Here is a 22,959-nt window from a genome sequence, read left to right as displayed (position 1 = left end):
CAAAATATTATGTCGGTGTCGTATTTTGCATCCGACTATTAATAACTTCAAATTTTTTCTGTGTGATGACTCGAGTCGTTAGTTCTATCAAACTTATGCTAAATTTATGATTTTTTAAATGTAAAATTAACTACAATTTTCCCTGAATTGTAATTTTTTTCGAATTTCTAAATTTGGAAGCGTAAGACTACGAGTATGCCTGTAAAAAGAGTTTGCTGTGGAGCATCAACACGTCTAGTTACTTTGGTTGTACTCTGTCTTATGATGGTAAGTGTGATATCATTGATAAGATTTGTAGATTATGAATCACTGCATCGCGAATCTCACACGTCAACTCGTAGAAATTTTTTGCTCCCAAGTTGAGAAATTGAGGGGGTGAGGGGATTTGAATTTTCCTAAAATGTCCAAGAAGAATCAGTTTACCATTTTTTGCGCGTTGTTTTTGGTCTCATTTCAACTGCGTATAGGCCTCTCTTCGAGTACCAGTTTTTATACCAGCAAAAAAAAAATTGTAGACTATTTTTTAAAGGTGGGAAGGGATTAAAAAAAAAATTATGGTGCTGCTGTTTTAATCCTGAGATTCTTCTTATGGTCATAGTTTGAGACTTTTTTTTATACAAGTGTATACAACAGTGCGGTGTGCATTAATTTAATAATTTTTTTCTCGGTTGATTTTTCCAGATTGAAACTGTATCACATCTTTTTCTTTTCAACTTTCAAGAAGCTGAATCTTCTGTTAAGGAGTGCTTGTACCTGGTCGATAAATGCCTTGCAATTGTTAGGTGCATCATTTACTTGGCGTCGTTCATTTCCATCATTATCGTAAGTATCTACTGGATCTGTACTTATGAATTTTTTTTTGAGCAGGCGGAAACTGATTTTGAAAGAATGATGAGTACCTAATTTCATATACTTAGGTGTTGAGGGTTATTTTATTTCCACAGATTTTATGATATTTTTTGGGTAAATAACTGAAAATACCAAAAAAATATTGGAGGCTTCAAAGCGGTCTATAAACCATTTCCAGTTGACTTGGAATTTTGAAATTAGGGTATAAAGTGAATTTTAGCTTCTCAACTTCCTTGGAGAATGCGGAAATTTCAAGATTCGAAAATTTTCTGGAGATTTTAAAGCTGCTCAAAACGGCTCAAAAATTCAAAACGTCAAAAATAAAGTATAAACGTATCAAATTTCAGTTTTTGTAGCCAACTCAATAGAATTATGATTTTTTTTTCATTTTTTTTGCCCATATTTGATTTTTTAAGATTCACCAAAAATGTAAAATACACTTTACCCCCCTACCCCTCCCCTTGAAATTTTGGCTAATGGTGTATTTTTGCATACTCTTTTGTCCAGTCCAAGACGTTTTCTGTCGGTTGGGTACCTCATATGAATAAAATGATTTCAGACTAGGTGGCCACACACTTCTGGATAAAGTTGTAGGAAAATGTATGCTAAACTTGCTTCCCCCCCCCCCATTCAGTCTATTTGCCATAGTTTAGGTACCTACGTGCTTTAGGTAGGTATATCATCTAAAAATTTAATGAAAAACTAACTTCCTACAATTTACCAGTCCTATGCACAACAATAATTATTAATTAATTTATGTGTTTTCAGAAAAACCCTTCTGTTAAATTATTGATGTTTGCTTCACTTGCACTTTCATTTTTGGATTCGTTGTTGTGTGCTGTGTACCTTTATTTTGTGACTTCACACAGAAGCTTCATACATTTCGTTTACATGTTTCCGTTGCTAGGTGAGTAGGTATATCAAGGTAATAGCATCAATTCATACACATACCTACTTAGTTGAAATCACATTTGCCAATAATATTTTGGGCAAATCGACCAATCTAATGATTTTAAGCTGACACCCAATTGTTTTCTTCTTTAGCAATTTGGGGTCTTATAGGAAAATTTTCTAGTTCAGGTTGTAATATATCTATTATTTTTTTTGGTTTTTGTTTTTGATGTTCAATTGATCATGTTCATTTTTTTGTGTTGAATGAGAAGAGGGAGGGAGATTAGTTGCCAAATTATATGAATTTCTTTTTCTTTTTCAAAATTATTCGCATCGCATTTTGTCCAGGTATATAATATGTAGGCACAGCCCAGTTGGCAATCCACGTGTAGATGTACCTACCTACAAGTTTGCCTACGTAGGTATGTACTTATCATGATTATTTTTGAATTTGCAGTTGTTCTTTTTATCTCGAAATGGTTTGATATAAAGGGACTAACTTCCGTCAAAACATTTTTTTCGTGGAAAATGACGCAAAAATTGAACTGAATCATAAATGCAGACTACATTAGAAATGTTTGGGTACAATTTATCGCATCTGTTTTTAGGTTTAGTCATTTTTAATCAGTTGCGTCAAGCTGTCAACATCATGATTGAGCAACATTCACTCAAAGTTATATCAATGGGAAGTGATTAAAAGTATCGAAAGTATCCTACAAAGTAGAGACACTGAAAAATTTGAGAATGGAGAAATCTAATTAGGCCTTATTAATATTACTGAAAATTGCATTTTTCATTCAAAGAAAGTTTTGCCAAACTTGAAAAAATATTACATACAAGTTGATTTTCAATTTTTTGAATAGTTTTTGATCGAAATTTTGAATTTACCTACGTATAACTGAGAAAGGAAATCGTTGTTTTTCTTTTGATTGCAGTTTTAAAAATATACGCGATATTGGTATTCTACAACTATATAGTGGAACTGAAGCCAAGACCGATTCCGGTTATAGTAGTTCAGCCAGATGCTCCTCCTCAAGAACCCTCTGAACTTTGTTCGTCTGCACCTTCTACTCACCGTATGACGATGGTTCGAAATCCTGAATATTACGACTTGCCCGTTCCTTATTCTGCTCAAGTCCCTCCACATTGTGTTCAGGCACCCATGTTTTCTAGTCAGACGATTCAATATCCTGCTCAAACTTCGCCTCTTATGCCTCGACCTTAACGTGCGAATTAGGTATACCTACCGTTTAAATCGGTTTGAAATGCAGGTAAATGGTATCAGCATCCTGTAGTTGGATTCAGTGATATATTTTCATTTTTATTTGTTGGCGTCAACTCAAGGATATGTAACCAATTTTATTTTTATAAATTATCCTTTTTTTGATACCTATATTAATGTTTTACTTTTATTTTTTTATGTTTGTTCAACGTTGAATTTTTTTATTGTTTCGAAATATGATGTTTTTGTTTTTTATTGATATCTTATAGGTACTGCAAAGAAAATTTGAACAGCTATGTCTTGGAAACTAATAATTTTAAATTTTGAACTTTATTTTTCAAGAATTGATGTTTAAAAAAAATATGTACATTAAAATTAAACCGTACCCAATGCAAAAATATGAAAATATTTTTTTGTGAATTCTATAAGCCAAATCTTTAGTAAGTGCACAAAAGAGCACAAACGAAGCACAAACGATTGACACCACTTTCACCCCCCTACCTGAAAGTGGTCGTTCTGGGGAAACGCAGCTTTTTCAGATGTAGAAAGTCGAGTCAAGGTTTTGGAAATTTTTGCGGGTACTTCGTTTTCAAAGGAGGAGTTGCGATAAGGCCACTTTTTGGTACCAGCTAGTTATCGACTCAACCACTATTAAAATGTTGTAATTGTAATAAATGTCCCAAATACGAATCCGTGGTTGGTTAACCCAAAATGACCATTTTTTGGGCTCCAGGGGTTCACAAAGTTGTGTATAACAAAATAATTTTAGGAACCATTGAGTATTATTTTCAAAAACTCTTTTAGCGTAATATATCTGTTTGAACCTAATAAACGTTATGCGAGGTGATTTTTTTTATTTTAGACCCTCGGGGGCAAAAATTGGGGGGGTTTTGATTTTTGGAAAATTTTAGAACCACCATTTTGAACCTACCCCTTTGAACCCCGCAAAAAGCTTTTTACAGTTTATTAGTATCTGAAAGACCTCCATCCTACCAAATTTTGAGCTCAATAAAAATTTTCACTGATACTCAAAAATCCAAATTTCCAATTTTTCGTAATTTCGATATTTTGGGAACCCCTGGAAAACTAGAAACATGCGATTTGCCCCAAACGTAACGTTTTGAGGTACATATTCAATAATCTGGATGAAAAAGTTGAATTAAGCTCCCTGTATATTCGTAATTTTGGAACTTTTTATTAGAGCCCCCCACTTTAGGCACCCCTAAAAAAGACGTTTTTGCATATTTTTTCAAATAAATTGAATAATTTACGTTTGAAACACACTAGCAAGTGCTCGATAATTTTTCATTTGATTTTTCCTGTAACTTTCAAAATTGAGCTATTTTAGGTCAAATTCTGGCATTTTTACTTCGTTGAAATCATGAAAACGTTATTTTAACGTCTTTTCGAATAGGTACTTAAATCTCAGAATTTGATCCAAAATAGCTCAATTTTGAAAATTACTGGAAAAATTATATAAAAAATTATCGAGCACTTGTTAGTGTGTTTCAAATGTAAATTCTTCAATTTATTTGAAAAAATATGCGCAAAAGCCATTTTTAGGGGTGCCTAAAATGGCGGGCTCTAAAAAAAAGTGTTCAAAATTACGAATACACAGGAAGCTTAATTCAACTTTTTCATCCGAATACTCGAATATACTTACACCTCAAAACGTTACGTTTGACGCAAATCGCATGTTTCTAGTTTTCCAGGGGTTCCCAAAATATCGAAATTACGAAAAATTGGAAATTTAGATTTTTGAGTATCAGTGAAAATTTTTATTGAGCTCAAAATTTGGTAGGATGAAGGACATTCAGATACTAATAAATTGTAAAAAGCTTTTTAGCGGGGTTCGAAGGGGTAGGTCCAAAATGGTGGTTCCAAAATTTTCAAAAAATCGAAACCCCCAATTTTTGCCCCAGAGGGTCAAAAGTAAGAAAATCACCTCGCATAAAGTTTATTTCGTTCAAACAGATATTTTATGCTAAAAGAGTTTTTGAAAATAATACTCAGTGGTTCCTAAAATTATTTTTTTATTCGCAACTTTGGGAACTCCTGGAGCCCAAAAAATGGTCATTTTGGGTTAACCAACCACGGATTTGAATTTGGGACATTTATTACAACATTTTAAAAGTGGTTGAGCCGATAACTAGCATGGTGCCAAAAAATGGCCTTATCGCAACTCCTCCTCTCCCCCAAAATTATCCTACTTCAGGGATTGTACTCGGTTACTTTTTAATTAAGTACCTAACAGAGTTACTAAAGTTACTAATATTAGCTTTTGGTTACTTTTTAAAAATTTTGGTTACTAAAAGTTACTTTTTCCGAGTTTTTTCACAAATTTCCTTTTTGTTCTACAAAATTTTACCCAGAACTCTTTTCTTTTCACCAAAAGTAATAGGTGCGTTCTTTTTACCTCAACTTATTCAACTGTTGAGAAAAGTTGAGAAAAGTTGAGTTTTGGTCGTTCTTTTTACTCAGTTGAAAAAGTTGTTGACAACGATGACGTCACGGATTTCAACAGATTTCTGTTGAGTGCGTTCTTTTTACGTAAAATTTAAACAGTTTAACTCAACTTTGTAAACTGCTCCAGAGCAGTTTACAAAGTTGAGTTGAATCAGTTGAGGAGTTTGTTTATGTTTATCTGATGTATTACCTCGTGAATTTTGTTCAGCACTCTAGTGAAAGTCAACAGTTTAGTGTTTTTTGTTCTTTTTGGAAAGAAGTTTTGTTGGAAACCAAGTCAAATTTATTAATTGTGACGTCGTCGCTGTTTCAACTCAATTTTTTAAACATAAACTAGTTGAAAAATTATCCAACAGTTGACGGTAAAAAGAACGCACCTAATGCTGTTTTACCTCTCGGGAATTGTAAATTTTCAGAAGCTTTTGCCCTCGCTTCGCTCGGGCTTTTATTTATATTTCTATGAATATAATAATTTCTTGAGAACTAAAAATTTTGAAGCCAAGAAAATTAACTTTTTATTTACATCATCAGGAATGAAGTTGTTTTCAATTAAATTCAATTGTATCATCAATTTTTGCAGCTTTCGCCCTCGCTTCTCTCGGGCTTTTACTCATATTTTTACAAATAACAAATACTACCTAAATATATGTCATTTTCTGAAAAACTTTTAAAATTTGAAAAGAAGCTACGAAAATCAACTTCTTGCATAAAAAATGAGGTTGTTTTATGTTTCGAATCATAAATTTTTCGCAGCTTTCGCCCTCGCTTCGTTCAGGCAGATTTGAATTCTGCTACTGGAATTTTCGTACATTTCCTAAAATGGAAAAATCAACTCGACAAATTACAAAAACATAATCCAATTAATAAAAAAATTCAAATGAATTTTTTATTCGGCATTTTTGTTTCCAACTTCTTTGTTCAAAAACTGGTTCGAGAACATATCTGACCAATTCTTTGGAAACATCCTGTTGGGGGGGGGGAGTCTGGAGTAAAACGTTGGGAGAATCTAGCGTAAAAGTTAAGAGAATTTCGCCCCTCCACCTCACAACACATCGCTTCATCATCCTTCTGAAAATAAAATGTACCTAATGTTTTGTATGGATTAAAGTTTTTCGGTCACCTCAGTCCTCACCTCCATTTTTTACATTGAAAATTTTTTTGGTCACTTTTTTGGATACTTTTTGGTTAATACTTTTTCCAGCTTTTTTGGTTACTAAAGTTACTTTTTTTGAGAAAAATTTGTGTAGGTAAGTACAATCCCTGCTACTTTTATTTTTTATTTTTTTACTTTTATTTTTTATTTTTTTCTTTCATTTTTTCTGAAATTAATTTTAATCCCACCCGTTGAATTCACGGTATCTAATTTTCTTATCCAGTATACCTTCTTATGGTAAGATCAGAATTGCTCTAACTATGATTACTTTTTTTCAATTTCTGAAATTACTTGTATTACTTATTGCTTAATTAATTTATGCCTAAACATAGGTTATTCAATTCTGTATGCTGGAGGAAAATGTTTCAATCGTTCTTAATATATCATTTTATGAATTTTTTTTTCAAAAAATTGTCAAAAACTTATAATTTTTTTCTATTTTTTTTAAAGCTTGCAATAATTATCAAAAAATTGGCACCATACTGAGTTCCAAAATATTTCCCTAGTTCGAGGAATGATATCTTTCGATATTTCGGCCCAATTAATGCTAAATGTTCATCGAGAAACAATTTTCAAAACACGAATTTATCCAAAAATACTCGATTTACAAATTTTCAACTGCTCAGTGGAACTGGAACCCTAAAAGTGGTCTTGAGTTTTGACGGAAATGCAAATACGTACATATCGATGCAGAATCTGAAAACGTATTATTCAATTTTTTTTTGATTAAAATTTATACATTGTTTTCATTTTGACGTCACGTAACATTGCGTTTTTACGTCATCGTTTACTTTCGTTGTCATTAAAGCTTACCAGGGCGTAAAATTTTGGCATTTGATCATAGTTTCAGGTCAAGTTTACGAGACGTTCGTTGCATTTATTGTGAATTCTCGCTCGAGTTGGTTTATTAATGCAAAATTTCTTGTGATTAAATTATTTTTTCTGCATCAGTTTTATTTTTATTGATGCTTGTGCATAACGGGTCAATGTTGTTGTAATTCAAAATGAATCAAGAGACGATCAATACGAAGGAATCTTTACGTAAAAATACCATCGTTTTACTTTATTTAAGTTTGGTGAGTACCTACCTGAGTTCAAATTTTATATCAAATTTTGTATTTATTTTAGTGATAACGTAAGAACGATGAATACAATTAAATTTCGAGTATAAGATTATTTTATTTTATTTAGCATTTCATAATTAATATTATAGAGCATGCAGTATTTTTTTCATTTTTTTTTTTTTTTTTTTTTTTTTTTTGAACAGATTGGTAATATCTGGGGATTGATAACCGCTTACAGAATATTTAATAATTTATCCTATAAACAGTTTTTACGTGAGTATACCGATAAGTTTTTCTTTTCCCATTACATGTTGAAGATTGTAAAAAAACAAGTACTAGTAGACTATAATCCATACACGAAAAAGTGCTCTAGAAGTTGATTTTGTATTTTTTTTTTCGGGGACCAAAAAAATACGCTGCCAAAATGAAGGTACTACCTGCCCCATTTGGAAAAGTGCAATTTTGAAATTTTTTCCCCGCACAACGAGGGGGTGGACCCTCAAAAAGGTGATTTTGGGGACATGGTCGGGACCGAAAAAACTCGACGAGGTTGTGTTGGGGGACTTCTCCCGATACCAAATATGTAATTTTTTTCCGTGAAACCCTGCACAACTGCATTCTATGGCACTTTGAATGCGATTTTTATGCATTTTTGGCCATTTTTGATCGTAAAATGGCTCTCATGTCTACGATATGGCTGAGGACCGAACAATTTCTTGGACGTTTGTTAGACGGGGCTATTTGAAGCCCAACTGCGCAAAAACGGCGAAAAAATACTTGCACAACGCGATTTTATGAACACTAATAGGCTTGTTACCACTCCCCCGCCCCCCGAATTAAATAATGCATTGTGAATTCGATAATATCGATGCGACCCATCAAAATGGTATACAATTTCGCGCCGAACACAAAAATCGCAATCATTTTAAATTCTGAACCCCCCGCGGTGGAGTTTTGCCCCCCAAACTGAATATAACGATGATATTGAACAAACTTTGCACATTACACGTCGATACTGAGGATTTATGTGTACGCAATCAGAATGAATCTCATATTCGTTGCTTGGGAATATTTTTGCTTCAAAAGTTTTCATTTAATCTCCACCCCCTCCCTTCCCCTTTAAAGAATATTTTTGAACATGGATTTGAAAACTTGAACATGACCTGTCAAAATGGTACAAAATTTCGCGCTGAGCTTGGAAATTGCAGTCATTTTTCACTTTGACCCCCTTGGTGGAGTTTTGCCCCCCTCCCTCCATAAAGTCAGAACATGGATTTGAAAACTTGGACGCGACCTATCAAAATGACATAAAATTTCGCGCTGAGCTCGAAAATTGGAATCAATTCTCATTTTAATCCCCTTCTCTCGCTCCTCACATTCGATTGACTATTTTTCTCATGACTGGAATGAAGTTTGGTAACGATGTAGCTCGGGAAAGCGTTTTCTCGTATTTCTGTTGATTTTTAAAACACAAATAAATGGCTACCAAGACTCCAGTGCAGCATAAATCGGCTGATTACATCACAACTATTGTGCTCAACATCTATGTGTTAGTTGTGAAAAATGAATTTGACCGAAATATTTGTGTTATTCATTTTCATTTATATTTTACGTTTTAATAAAATGGAAACTATTTTGTATCTATTGATGTTGTTCCATTTTTCTTCTTTACCTATATTTTTTTCATCTTTCATTTTTTTTCTTTCATTTTTTTTGCTTGCATTTTTTGTATTTTTCATTTACGTTCCAATTTTCTTATTCCTTTGTATTTTTTTTCTCATTATTATTTTTCTGTTTTTTTTTTATTCATTTCATTTCGTTTTTTTTCATTTAAATTTTTTGTATCTGTCATTGTTGTTCCATTTTTCTTGCTTGTATTATTTTTTCTTCTTTTTTTATTATTTCATCTGATTTGTTTTCATTTTTTGTTCCAATTTTCTTATTTCATTGTACATATTTTTTTCTCGTTCTTATTTTTCTGTTTTTTTTTTCATTTCATCTCCTTTTTTGTATCTTCCATTTTTTTTGTTGTTTTTTCTTTCATTTTTGTATTTTTTTCCACCAATATTTTTTAAAATAAATCCTCATGTACAGACACGTAATGTGCAAAGTGTTCATTTTCGCAGTTAGATTTATGGTCGGAGGGGGGGAGGGCCAAACTCCACCGAGGGGTGCAAATGAAAAATGAATGCAATTTTCGAGCTCAGCAGGGGGGGAGGGGGTGCAGATTGAATGAAAACTTTTGAAGCAAAAATATTCCCAAGCAACGAATATGAGATTCATTCTGATTGCGTACACATAAATCCTCAGTATCGACGTGTAATGTGCAAAGTTTGTTCAATATCATCGTTATATTCAGTTTGGGGGGCAAAACTCCACCGCGGGGGGTTCAGAATTTAAAATGATTGCGATTTTTGTGTTCGGCGCGAAATTGTATACCATTTTGATGGGTCGCATCGATATTATCGAATTCACAATGCATTATTTAATTCGGGGGGCGGGGGAGTGGTAACAAGCCTATTAGTGTTCATAAAATCGCGTTGTGCAAGTATTTTTTCGCCGTTTTTGCGCAGTTGGGCTTCAAATAGCCCCGTCTAACAAACGTCCAAGAAATTGTTCGGTCCTCAGCCATATCGTAGACATGAGAGCCATTTTACGATCAAAAATGGCCAAAAATGCATAAAAATCGCATTCAAAGTGCCATAGAATGCAGTTGTGCAGGGTTTCACGAAAAAAAATTACATATTTGGTATCGGGAGAAGTCCCCCAACACAACCTCGTCGAGTTTTTTCGGTCCCGACCATGTCCCCAAAATCACCTTTTTGAGGGTCCACCCCCTCGTTGTGCGGGGAAAAAATTTCAAAATTGCACTTTTCCAAATGGGGCAGGTAGTACCTTCATTTTGGCAGCGCATTTTTTTGGTCCCCGAAAAAAAAATACAAAATCAACTTCTAGAGCACTTTTTCGTGTATGGATTATAGTCTATAGGTAAGTAATGCTTCCTTCTTTTTTTGTAGATGATGAGATTTCCATTTTACTTGACTTTGCTCTCCTAGTGATTGGAAGTATGATTTTCTTCAATACGTACGTTGCCATTTATAATGTAAGTTATTAGTTGAAATTGTCTCAAGGTAAACGCTTATGAAATATGCGGTTACGATTTTCAAAAAATGGAGATTTTTAAAAAGTGCACTTCAAAAGTTTCTGATTATCAGTTTTATTTTTAAAAAAGTATTGCCAAAATAGTACATAGCTTCATTTCAAAAAAAAAATAAGCAAATTTTACTTTTGTTCAAAAAAATTACCAGAAATGAAAGGGCTGAAATTTTTGATCAAGGTGATTTGGAACATCCTGGTGTTTCCTAAAACCCTATTTTAACCGAAATCGAATCCGGTTGTTTCAAGTGGTTTTTTTGTTGCAGTTTCATACCTTTTGTTTCAAACGTTTTCTACCTATGATTTTGAATTACCTACATATTTTTCAACGATAGGAATAAGTATTAATTGTTCTGATTAATTTACAGCATCTCTCTTCCTCGGTTCGTTTACTGTGGATGGCTATTATTTTTTCCCTGTTGGACGCATTTTATATGATTTATGGCTTGATTCAAATGCATTCTAATAATGATGTGAGGGAAGTATTGTTTAATATTTCGAGGCAAAGAGAGGTAGCCAAAGTAATTCAGGCTGAACAAAGCTCATATTGGTTTCCTATGGAGTCATTTTCATCCTCGATGCTTGTTGTTATTGTTTCTCTGGTGATTGGTATAGGTAAATGTAATGTACCTATCTAGTTTCTGTGTTGGAAATCTTCAACTTGATAATAATGATTCTGAATTTTCGATATAATTTCACGTTGCATTAACTAAGTTAATTTTCAATTCCAGCATTCAAATTGTATTCAGCATTAATATTTCACATCTACAAACTCCTATTACAACGATGGCCCAATCCAGGCGCAACAGCTCCACAAAATGATTCATGTGCACCTTCGATTTACACAGTGCAAGTATCAGATTCTCATTGTATGAGCCAGTTTCCTCAATATCTTCACCGAAATCCATCTTTTATGCGACGTGTGTTTTCTCCAGCACAGAAAACTCCTCAGTATTATTTTCAGCCTCGTATGATTACTCATGTTCCACTTCACGCTAGTCAAAGTCAGTTCGCTTCAAAGTCACAAACTCCTAGGATCTCATCCACTATTCCTAATCAGTGTCAGTGCCTTATCGCACCTCTTGAATATATTAATCAATCTCCCAATATCCCATCCAGCAATCCTAATTAATGTATGTAATTTTCCCAAAATCATTTCATACCTATTTGAAATTAACTTTCATATTTTACCTATTTTATTGAATTTTTTTAAGATGGCAGTACTATCTACTTACCTATTTAGGAGGAGGTTCTAAATATGAACCCATCGCAGTTCACAAAAATGAGCTAGCGCTATAGAGCCATACTGGGTACCTACTAAAAATTATACCAGGGTCATTCCACCTCAAATTGATCAACGTTTTTGAGTCATGTCCTTCGATTTCGTTCAATTTTTTTTTACAGTGTCTACCCACCTAATAAGTAAGAAACCCGCAATCGGTTTGGTCCCAGCTCCCTCAGGGGGTGGGTGGGGGGGGCTTCAACCATTTTCACATTGTCTCAAGGTATTCAACTTCAGCAGTGCGTACCTCTAAAGCTATGATACATTAATCAAAACTGATTCCACAGTTTGAAAAGGCATTTTGAATTTCAAACTTTTCAAGTAGGGTAAGTACCTATTTTGAAATTTTCAAAAGTTGGAAGTTGAACTCAAATTGAAAGTTCAAATTGCAAAATAGCGTTGTATGTGGGAGCTAACCATTTAAAATTCTGAAAAATTTCCATAGATGTACCTTTTGACGTTATTTTGAGGTATTCAATTCTCGAGATGGAATCTTCTGATGGAAGGGAGCACCCTCCCCCCAAATTTGGGCAAAACTTTCAAAAAAATCTGGGGCATGTGACATATCGAATTGTATGTTTTTGGTGACGCTGAATACGAATATGATGTCAGATTTTTGATTGAACCCCATCCAAGGCCCCCCAGCACCTCCCCAAATGGGGTAAAAGTTCAAAAAAATGTTTTGTTCGTGCGACACATGAAATGGTATGTTTTTGGGGATGCTGAAAACGAATATGACGTCAGATTTTTGATTGGACCAAATGAAACAAATATTGTGGACTTTTACCCCCTTTGGGGACCTCCTAGGGGCCGTATATGAGATCCAATAAAGAATCTGACGTCATATTCGTGTTCAGCGTTCCCAAAAACATCCTATTACAGGTGCCACACGAACAAAACACTTAATTGAATTTTTACCCCAATTGAGGACCTCCTGGGGGCCGTAAATCAAAAATCTGACGTCATATTCGTGTTCAGCGTCACCAAAAACATACAATTCGATATGTCACATGCCCCAGATTTTTTTTCGAAAGTTTTTCCCAAATTTGGGGGAGGAGGTGCTCCCCTTCCGTCAGAAGATTTCATCTCAAAAATTGAATATTTCGAAAAAACATTAGAAGGTACATCTATGGAAATTTCTTCAGAATTTTAAATGGTAGCTCCCACTTACAGCGCCATTTTGAAATTTGAACTTTCAATTTGAAAGTTCAACTTTCAGCTATGAAAATTTCAAAATGCTTAAAAAGTTCAAAATTCAATGCCCTTTTGAACTGTGAAATCAGTTTTGATCAAAGTATTATAGCTTTGGAGGCATGCACTGCTAAAGTTACAGACAATGTGAAAATAATTGAAGCCCCCCCATCCACCTCCCCTTAAGTGAGCTGAGACCAAACTGGGTGGGTAGACATTGTAAAAAAAATTGAGCAAAACCGAAAGACACGACTTTCAAAATCGCATTTTTTTTTGGTTGAATTGACATAGAATGGCCCACCTTGTAATGTAGTGTCAACGATCCGGGTTATAATTGCGGGTTCATATATGTACATACCTATTTGTACCACTTACCTATTCTATGTATTATATTATTATATTATATTTTCCGCATTTATGATTTGTACTTGTTCATTTTATAACGTTTGAATATTTTCCTCTCATAAATTCCCTTTGTATTCTGAAACCAATATACCTAAGTACTTCTAAAAGTGACTTATTTATATGTACCTACGATGAGTTATATAATAAAGAGATAATTTATGATACTTTGGTCAAATTAATCAGCTGCTCTTCTCACGCGATTTAATTCCACTACCTACTCCTTTTTTTCGTAGACCTATTCTCTTGAGATTCAGCACGTTTTAATAAAAACCCACCTGCAGTGAAATTAGTCAAATTGCAAGAACGTGAATTGTTAAAATGTGGAATTACTGTTTATTTGTACCTCCCACCCAGAATGCTGAGATGTAGTGGAAGTGGATAATACTCGTATAATACAAAGATACCTACGTTATTCTTATATGATGCGAATAAAATTTCTTGAACTTGTGCCAGTCGTTATTCCGACGACAACACTGGCGTCTGGTGTTGCCTGATTTCGTGTTTAGAATGATAAACTAAAATAATATTACGATGTGTAGTTTGTAAAAATCAAATTTAGTTCCTTTAATTTCTTTTTGTATTTTGTGTGCTGAATGAAAATGTCTACGAGTTGTGAAAAATCTCTTCGTAAAGTTACCTTAAGCTTACTTTATATTTCTGTGGTAAGTGTGTGCTACATATTTTGAATTTATGATATAAGTTTTCAATTGCGAATACTTGATTGAATTATTGATTTGTTTTGCTCGGTGCATGATCTATATTTTTACTCGCAATTTTTACTCCTAATTTACATGGAAGTTTTGTTTTTTTTTTCATCTCAAAACAGATTCATAGCGTGGTGTGGTATTTATCTGGTGCGTCTTCACGTAAGTTGTTTTATTTATGTAATGTATACCTAAATAGGGCCCCCTATTTATAAGTACATATGATAAGATGCAGAAACAAAACTAAAATGAATATTATTGATACCTATACCAATACCTAAGTGTACTTAAATTTACTCGTACTCGTATTAGTAAGTAAATACTTATACGTTTTGATTTTTTCTGAACCTTATGCAGATGAATTGGAGCACCAGCAAGTTCATTTCTGGTATATGTTGGTGGAATGTTTATTTTTCTTGATTGCAATCACAAATATTAATAATGTAAGTTTGGGTACAGGTATATCTATACCATTTTACTTATTCTTTCATCCTTTCGTTTAGCTATATACCTTATACCTATTTTATGAATAAAATGCCTATAGGAATACCCTATGCCCACTATACCTACCTACTTAATTTTTTGTATATTTTCAGAAAAAGTCTGTTCAGAGTAATGGCTTGTCGGGGTTATTCGCCGCTGAATTATTCTCATGTATGGATGCTGTGATTTTTATTTCTTTTGGTTATTTATTGATTAAGGAACAAGGATACGAAGGATTAGAGATGTTGAGAGGAATTTTCATGATCGTGTCTACAAGTGAGTAATTTTAAATTACACTTCGTAATGTTAGCTTATTTTTTTCTGATCTTGGGGAAAGAGGTAGGGAGGGGAACTAATGAATTAGATGTGTCAAAAATGAGTATTTGTACTCCCTTTCCAACTCAAACATCTAAAACAGATTGATGTTTGTATTATTTGTTTATGAAGTCATATTTTTGTTCTAAAATTGAAAAATAAAAGTCTTGTGTTTTGTCAAATTTTGCTCACAGGTTCTCGTTTTTTTTTTTTTTTTTTTTTTTTTTTGCTAAATTTTTCCAAGTCAAAAAGCGTAAATTCTTGGTAAAGTTGTCAAAAAGTGTCCATTTTTGGGGAGAAAAATGTCAAAACGTCAATTTTCGGTAAACTAGGCAAAAAGTGATCACTTTTAGCACAATCGTCAAAAGGGTCCATTTTTGGTAAAATTGTCAAAAAGTGTTTATTTTTTGTAAAAATGTCCATTTTTTCCAAAAATGTGTTTTTTTGTCAAAATTTACAGGAAGTAGTTTTTTGATAGGACAGGTAGTCAAATGGTCATACCTAATTTTTGTCAAAATTGTTATCTAAGAAATTTGTGTGTTTTTTTTGCCAAAACGTCCAAAAAACATTGATTTTTGCTTTGCTTGCCTAAACAGTCCGCTTTTTGTTTCAAAGTTGGCCAAACAAAAGTCCCATGTTTTTTACAAAACTGCTCAAGTTTTTTTTTTTTTGTAAAATTTCATTTTTTTCCTCCTTAAATTCTTTCATTTTTTCAGTTTTTATGACGTTTTTTTGATATTTTTGAAATTTATTTTCTGGTGCACTCATTCAAATATGGTCAGATCTGATCAGGTTCAAACAGATCAAATTCAGGCCAATTCAAATCTGATCAGATTCAACCAATAATTCTCCCTTATTGGATTTGATCAAGTCTGACCAGATCTAATCTCACCAAAACTTTGATCTGTCCAATTTTATATGTAAAAGGCTCGATCAAAAGATCCAATCACTCATCTTCGTAGGGTCCTAGGCTGCTGATTTTTTTTTTTTTTTAATTTTCAAGAGCTGAGTGAAAAGTAATCGAGAGGTTAATAGAAACAAATTCAACTGTTTCAGAGGTTGTCCATAAAAAGTACATATATAATTAATGCAGTGTTTTTTCATTTCAGTTTTCAAAATTGTATCCGAATTGGTGTTTTGGAGTTATCAGGTTGAATTGAGGCGAGATCATTTTCAAGACATACCAACTCATCGAAATGTTTATCATCAGAGAATAAGGACATTTGTGTCGGTGCTCTAATTATACGTAGCCGGTTGTAAAGTTTCCAAATTAGTTAACTTGCTCAATTCTCGCAAAAACTCTCAAAAGAGATTATAAGATGACATTTCAAACCAGAAAATGTTATAATCGCTCAATATAGGAAAAGCATCATAATTTTTTTCAGAAGGTCTCACCTTCAATCTTGCGCACCTATATAAATGGACTTCATCAAGAACTTTTTGTTCTGGTATTTTTTATAAAGTGATTGTAAAAATCATCTAAGTATTTATTGTTTTTGTTTTTCATGTTTTCTAATCTGAGTAATAAAAATTTTGATAATTTTTAATGGGATTATTAATGAATTAAATCAAATCTTTAAATGTTGAAAAGGTCAATGAAATTTCCCCTGCCCGAAAAATGACACAAATCGGTACAGAAATAATAATTAGACTACTGAAAAAAAAATCGAAAACAATTTATATGAAGAAAACACTTTTTTGGTGAAATTTAAAATTAATATCCAATACATTAATGACATTTTTTGGAATGTCAAATAGGTAATTTAAGATTTTTTTTCAAACAGGAGAAAATGAAAAAAATTTACAGAATGAAACGATTCTGAAAAATGTGTGCATTGGTATTAAAAAAATATTGTGCCCATCTTGTAGGATTCTAGTCGAGAAGCCCGCATAACGATCTATTGCACCCCTCCTCCCCGGTCGATCCTCTGAGAAAACTTTTTTCTTAAAGGAGGAGTCCTAAGGAACATTTCTAGCCCTTGTACACAGAACAAAAATGGCCCAACTTACAAAATGGCGGCCATTTTGATTGACAGGTCAGCCGAAATCGCAAATTTTACGTTCCAACATAGGTCTTGCACGAAATTTTTTAAATCGTACAAAAGTAGATCGAAAGATCAGGCAAAAATTTACCACCTGTCAAAACTTCAAGTGCTAAGGTGCCTTTTTCGATTTTTGGTGAATTTTTGAGAATCAAATTTATAGGCCAAAAAAATGAGGAAGAAAAATCAAAATTTTACCAAATTGACCAAGAAAGCTGAAATTTGGGATATACCCTATTTTCGACATGTCAAATCGATTGAAAACTGTTTCAACCCGTTTTGAGCAGTTCTGGAGCCTCCAGAAGATTTTTGAAACTTGAAATTCCCACAAAATTTCATCAAATGGAAATGGAAAGCGGAAACTCATTCTGCAAACTAATTTCAATACGCTACGAAGTCGACTACTGGTGAATTTCAAGTCGTTTTGGAGCCTCTAGTGACTTTTTGAAAATTACTGGAGCCGCCAGTAGATTTTTGAAACTTGAAATTTCTCAAAATTTCATAAAATGGAGATGGAGAGCCAAAATTCATTCTGCAAACTAATTTCAGTACACTACGAAGTCGACTGCTGGTGAATTTCAAGACGTTTTGGAGCCTCCAGCGACTTTTTGAAAGGTTGTATGGCGTTTTTTGGAAAAATGAAATTTCTAGAAAATAGCTGGAAGCATCGAAACCATTTGAAACCACGATGCGGTAGACTTCATATCGTATTGAAATTAGTTTTCGAAGTAAATTTCAGCTTGCCAACTCCATTTGATAAAATGTTGCGGAAATTTCAGATTTAAAAAATCTGGTGGAGACTCCAGTCATTTTCAAAAGCTCGCTGGAGGCTCCAAAATCACTTGAAATCCAACAGCATTCGACTTCGTAGCGTTTGAAAATTAGTTTGCAGAATGAATTTCCTCTTTCCATTTCCATTTGATGAAATTTTGTGGAAATTTCAAGTTTTAAAAATCTACTGGAGGCTCCAGTGATTTTCAAAAAGTCTCCGGAGGCTCCAAAACGATTTTAAATCCACCTGCAGTCAACTTCGAATACATTTCTGCTTTCCATCTCCATTTGATGAAATTTTGTGGGAATTTCGAGTTTCAAAAATCTGCTGGAGGCTCCAGAACTGCTCAAAACGGTTTGAAACAGTTTCCAATCGATTTGGCATGTCGAAAATAGGGTAAATCCCAAATTGCAGCTTTCTTGGTCAATTTGGTAAAATTTTGATTTTTTCCCTCATTTTTGGCCTAAATTTGATTTTCAAAAATTCACCAAAAATCAAAAAAGGCACCTTGGCACTTGAAATTTTGACAGATGATAAATGTTTGCCTGATCTTTCGATCTACTTTTGTACAACTTAAAAAATTTTGTGCAAGTCCTATGTTGGAACGTAAAATTTGCGATTTCGACTGACCTGTCAATCAAAATTGCCGCCATTTTGTAAGTAGGGGCACTTTTTTTTCGAGGACAAGGGCTAGAGATGTTCCTTAGGACTCCCCCTTTAAGAAAAAAGTTGTCCCAGAGGATCGACGGGGGAGGGAGGTTTAATAGATCCTTATGCGGGCTCCACGACTATTAGGATTTGTAAGTATTTCTCATAATTTTGCTAAAATTTTACAAAATGATTTTCTGATTGCCAACTTCAAGAGTTATTTTGCTAAAATTTTACAAAATGATTTTCTGATTGCCAACTTCAAGAGTTATTCATGCGAAAATCTATCTTTGAAAACGCTCATTTTTTTTTGTTTTTTCATTGAACTTATAATAAGTGATAATTATTTGAGTCGATCATTTATATAGGCAGGCCTCTGTAATTTTTCGTATACTTAGTCATTTTTTTAAAAATTTATGCAAAAAGTGTCAAAAAATGATCCATTAAGTAAATAATTCATTGAACTAATAGTAAGAGTTGTTGAGAGAATTGCACTATTTTTTTTCATTGGTTTCAAAGTGTTCAAAATTTTAAGACCAAGTTCATTTCTCAAAAAGAAGTAGGTACCTATAACTACGCCCTCGTTATTTTTTTGGAGATAAATTGTGTACATGGCAATCTTCGACTTTCATTTTGATGCAACACTGATGAAACCGCGGTTTACTCGTAAAAAGAGCACAATATTTTTAATTTTTCACGCGAGGGCCGTCGTCTTCTGCTCTTCTGCCGCTCTCGCTGATTGCGTGTTATTTTGGAGTACGATCATCGCACCAGCCAAATTCATACGAGCAGCGTGAGTTATATTTGTTACTCACGAGTCGGCCAGTATAGGCCTGAAGTGAATTTCAATGTGTTGATCTTGATATTCGCTTTTTACATTATTCAATTTTCGAGTTTTTATTTTACATTAAATAATTGTGGCGAATTACTCATAAATGACTATGGAGACAGCTTGCTGTGGAATTTCTCTGCGCAGTGCTTCTTTGCTCTTACTTTATCTGAATTTGGTAAGTACGAAGATATTTTTAATTATATCTACACATGCTTTGATAATGTTTACATTCGTATATTCGGCCCCGACATCTTGAAAATATAAACGTCCAGTCCAGAGCTGTGTAGGATAATAGTATATTACTTAACTGTTCGGTAAAGTGCGTGAATACCAACGAGTGTGATTTTTGCAGCGCGAGCCGAAGGCGAGCGTTGCAAAGCACACGAGTTGGTGTTCACGTACATTTGCCGAATCGTTGAGTAATATGTTTTACTTAATTAGTATAGGTAAAGCTCTCAGTGCCTCACTGTTTAAAACAAGGCAGTTGTCTTTAAGTCACTATGCGTACAAAATTACACAAAAATGTAAAAAAAATTACAATTGTAGTTCTTTAATTATTCATCTAAATGGCAACCCTGCTTTACATTCGAAGCGTGCTTTTCAGTAGATAGAAAAGATAACGTACATGTGATAGTGATTTTGATTTCTTGAATATGAATTTTTTTCTTCTTATTCCTTTAATTTTGAAATAAAGCAATGGGTGTTTGATTTTTATCTATCAGAAAATGAATTCCGTTTTGTTTTAGTTTATTTATTCACAAAATCAATTTCGATTTTTAGTATTTACATCTAAAATGTGAAGTGATGATAACAAAGTGGTGTGAATTTTACTGAAGTACATAGTTATGTACTCGTACATACAATTTATTCTTCAAAAAAGAATTTTAAAACATGGTTACTTGATATCTTTTGAAACTAAATTTCATCGAATACCTTCGAATGAACTGGCTGAAAGTAGATTACAGATTTACGTACATGTGATTTCTTACTTCTTTGAGTGAATTTTACTTTGTTTAGTTCGTTTAGTTTTGAAATAAATCGTGGGTGTTCAATTTCTATCTATCAGAAAATGAATTTTGTTTTGTTTATAATGTGATGATAACAAAGTGATGTGAATTTTACCAAAGTACTTATGTACTCATATTATGTATTACTGTTTATTCTCGAAATTAGTTACACTTCACTTGATCATTCTCAATGTGTGTTTTGTTTGTAAATCAACTCTCCCAAGGAATTATCAACAGGTACTGTGGTCTATGATGTTCTTACTTTGAAAAAATTATTCATAAAAGAATTTAACAACGTAACTTGATATCTTTTGAAAGTTGAAACTAAATTTCATCGAATATGTACGAATATGAGGAATGAACTGGCCAAAACCCTTAATCATAGTATTGAAAGTACAGAAGAATATTTAATTTAGTAGTTCAGTTAGAATAGATTCGCTCAAAAACGTCTGAAAAATGTTATAAAGATTCACTAATCGCCATTTTATGCATACTCACATATAGGTATTGTTGATATTACGGTTGTGTCACTGATAAACTCGCGTCAGTACCGTACTGCTGAAAGTAGCCGGTAAAGTGTAACAATACCGCTCTGAAAACAGTGCGGTACTGAGAGTTTTACCTATACCTATTAAGTAAATACGATTGGCATGAATGCCGTTTACATTTCTTCGTTTAGTTACAAAGTACCTAATATTTAGGACGAGTATCGATATTATTAAAATAAACGATTTGATTTTTAAAATAGATTGGTAACGTGTGGCAATTGCTCACAATCAGATTAAACGATGCCGCAGATACGTCTTATAAGCAGTTTTTGCGTAAGTTATTCATATGTACCTATTCTAGGGGGGGAGGTGCATTTAAGAAAACTGGTTGTAACGTAAAACTTTGAATTTTTTAATAGGGGATGATGTCGGTTTTTACTTCGATATAGCTCTCATGATAATTGAAAGCTTGATTTTCTTCGGAGCTATTCTTGCTATCAGCTGCGTAAGTTGGACAGTTTTTGAGTTTGAGTTCTAAGCCTTATGCAATTTTTTTTTATCACGTTTCTATTGATTTTCAGTCAAAGGCTTCGATTTTTTTGCTGACCGTTACCGTATCGTGTTTATTGTTGGATATATTCTATCTACTTTACTGTATGATCAAGTTGAGTTCGGATCACAATAAGGATAAACTCGTACAAATCCTGACGAATAAAAATAGCAGCGAAGTTCATTCTGGTACCATTGTGCTTCTATTTTACATGTTTTTATTGGCTGCTTTGGGTGAGTAATTTTCTCGTATTCGCTAGTTCAATTTTTATTCGAGTTTATTTTAATTGATTAGATCTAATTCAGACCGCATGATCAGATTCAATAGAAGGGATCTGATTCAATCTGATCCTAATCAGATTTTTTTTATCAGTTCAGATTTCATCTGGTCATACCTGAAAAATTTCTGGATACAATTAGATGGGATCAGATTTTTTTTCCACTGGGAAAAAAAAATCATAATGACTGAAACATTTTCACTATCAAAATCTCAACTTTCATGATGAAAAATACACTTCTTGCAATTTCATCTGTTTAAATTGAAATTAATCTAAAATGTTTGGATTTTCATTTACCTACTTACTAATTGAGGATGAAAAATTAAATTATCGATAATATCAAGTGCCCATATTCACCTTTATTAAATAACAATTGCAGCATTTAAATTCTACTCGGCGTTCATGTTCCATGGCTATAAAGTTGAATTAAAAGGCGGACCAGTTTGGCGAAGCACGGTTGATAAAGATGTCAACTTGTACTCACCTTATGGTGAGAATTTTCAGTACGCGGCTCCGTTGTTGAAACTAGCTTTGAATTTATCAAAATGATTTTCTATCGAAGCAGTCTTAATTTATGTTTAATAACCTATATTGTAGTGTGAAATGAACTTGAAAAAAGTGTGGAATTCTTGTCATCTTCTTTTTCAGATACATATTTATATATTTTTTGTTTTTTTTTTTAGGAATTAGGCATCTTAAGTAGGTAATATTTGTTAGTATTTTTACTTCATTAATATGTTTTTCTTGTATGAATAATTTAGAGAAATGGCCTATTCTTAAGGTTTTCTTGTTATACCTACCTATTTACTTAATATATAAATTTTAATATTGATTCATTACTTACTTAGATGATTAATTGCGCCATTCTGCCTTCAAAGTCAATCAAAATAATTGCAGAAATTTATGTGTTTTCAAAACGTACTTATCATTTTTTTTTTTTTTTTTTGGTCCAGAACACCCTGAAATCATCACCAATCTACTGGGAAAATCGAAAATTAAGTGCCAACCTTCAGAATTGATCGTTTTTTTTTTTCAAAAATATGCTACCTAATCATAGGAAGAAATTTTGGATTTGAACTGGTCGAACGAATTATAAAAATAATGTGTCAAAGATCGATCAAAATGGTCGCTATGATGATGAATCCGAGTTTATATATAGATG

At 33.1% G+C, this 22,959-nt stretch overlaps 3 protein-coding genes across 8 annotated transcripts; all 3 read left to right on the top strand.

Moving 5' to 3' along the window:
• Positions 1 to 3,343, top strand: LOC135838251 (uncharacterized). Its single transcript, XM_065353870.1, has 4 exons — positions 1 to 267; positions 682 to 822; positions 1,618 to 1,756; positions 2,676 to 3,343. The coding sequence occupies exons 1-4, from the start codon at positions 196 to 198 to the stop codon at positions 2,963 to 2,965; spliced, it is 642 nt and encodes a 213-aa protein (XP_065209942.1). The 5' UTR covers positions 1 to 195; the 3' UTR covers positions 2,966 to 3,343.
• Positions 3,344 to 7,414: 4,071 nt separating this feature from the next.
• LOC135834612 (uncharacterized) lies at positions 7,415 to 16,728 on the top strand. 5 transcript variants are annotated; one of them, XR_010556712.1, is made up of 9 exons: positions 7,439 to 7,657; positions 7,849 to 7,918; positions 10,663 to 10,729; positions 11,170 to 11,416; positions 11,533 to 14,341; positions 14,506 to 14,545; positions 14,741 to 14,826; positions 14,980 to 15,142; positions 16,291 to 16,728. XR_010556712.1 is itself a non-coding variant. In XM_065348539.1 (7 exons), exons 1-5 carry the CDS (start codon positions 7,586 to 7,588, stop codon positions 11,554 to 11,556), a joined length of 510 nt encoding a protein of 169 aa, XP_065204611.1. In that variant the 5' UTR covers positions 7,415 to 7,585; the 3' UTR covers positions 11,557 to 14,341; positions 14,506 to 14,545; positions 14,741 to 14,826. The 5 variants fall into 5 exon arrangements, 4 of the variants coding, with proteins under 4 accessions (XP_065204611.1, XP_065204608.1, XP_065204610.1 ...); XM_065348539.1 differs by lacking the exons at positions 14,980 to 15,142; positions 16,291 to 16,728 and having other exon boundaries at positions 7,415 to 7,657; positions 10,663 to 10,748; positions 11,170 to 11,427; XM_065348536.1 differs by lacking the exons at positions 14,980 to 15,142; positions 16,291 to 16,728 and having other exon boundaries at positions 7,417 to 7,657; positions 10,663 to 10,748; positions 11,170 to 11,422.
• Positions 16,729 to 19,333: 2,605 nt separating this feature from the next.
• Positions 19,334 to 22,629, top strand: LOC135834613 (uncharacterized). Of its 2 annotated transcripts, none has more exons than XM_065348542.1 (5): positions 19,334 to 19,650; positions 21,231 to 21,303; positions 21,390 to 21,475; positions 21,552 to 21,753; positions 22,177 to 22,629. In XM_065348542.1, the coding sequence occupies exons 1-5, from the start codon at positions 19,579 to 19,581 to the stop codon at positions 22,344 to 22,346; spliced, it is 603 nt and encodes a 200-aa protein (XP_065204614.1). In that variant the 5' UTR covers positions 19,334 to 19,578; the 3' UTR covers positions 22,347 to 22,629. The 2 variants fall into 2 exon arrangements, with proteins under 2 accessions (XP_065204614.1, XP_065204613.1); XM_065348541.1 differs by lacking the exon at positions 19,334 to 19,650 and adding an exon at positions 20,131 to 20,719.
• The last annotated feature ends 330 nt before the right edge of the window (positions 22,630 to 22,959 follow it).

This window comes from Planococcus citri, chromosome 2 (assembly GCF_950023065.1).
Source record: "Planococcus citri chromosome 2, ihPlaCitr1.1, whole genome shotgun sequence".
In the NCBI taxonomy this organism is placed as follows: Eukaryota; Metazoa; Arthropoda; class Insecta; order Hemiptera; family Pseudococcidae; genus Planococcus; species Planococcus citri.
Note: the sequence above shows the minus strand (reverse complement) of the source record. Positions and strands in the feature narration are given on the sequence as shown.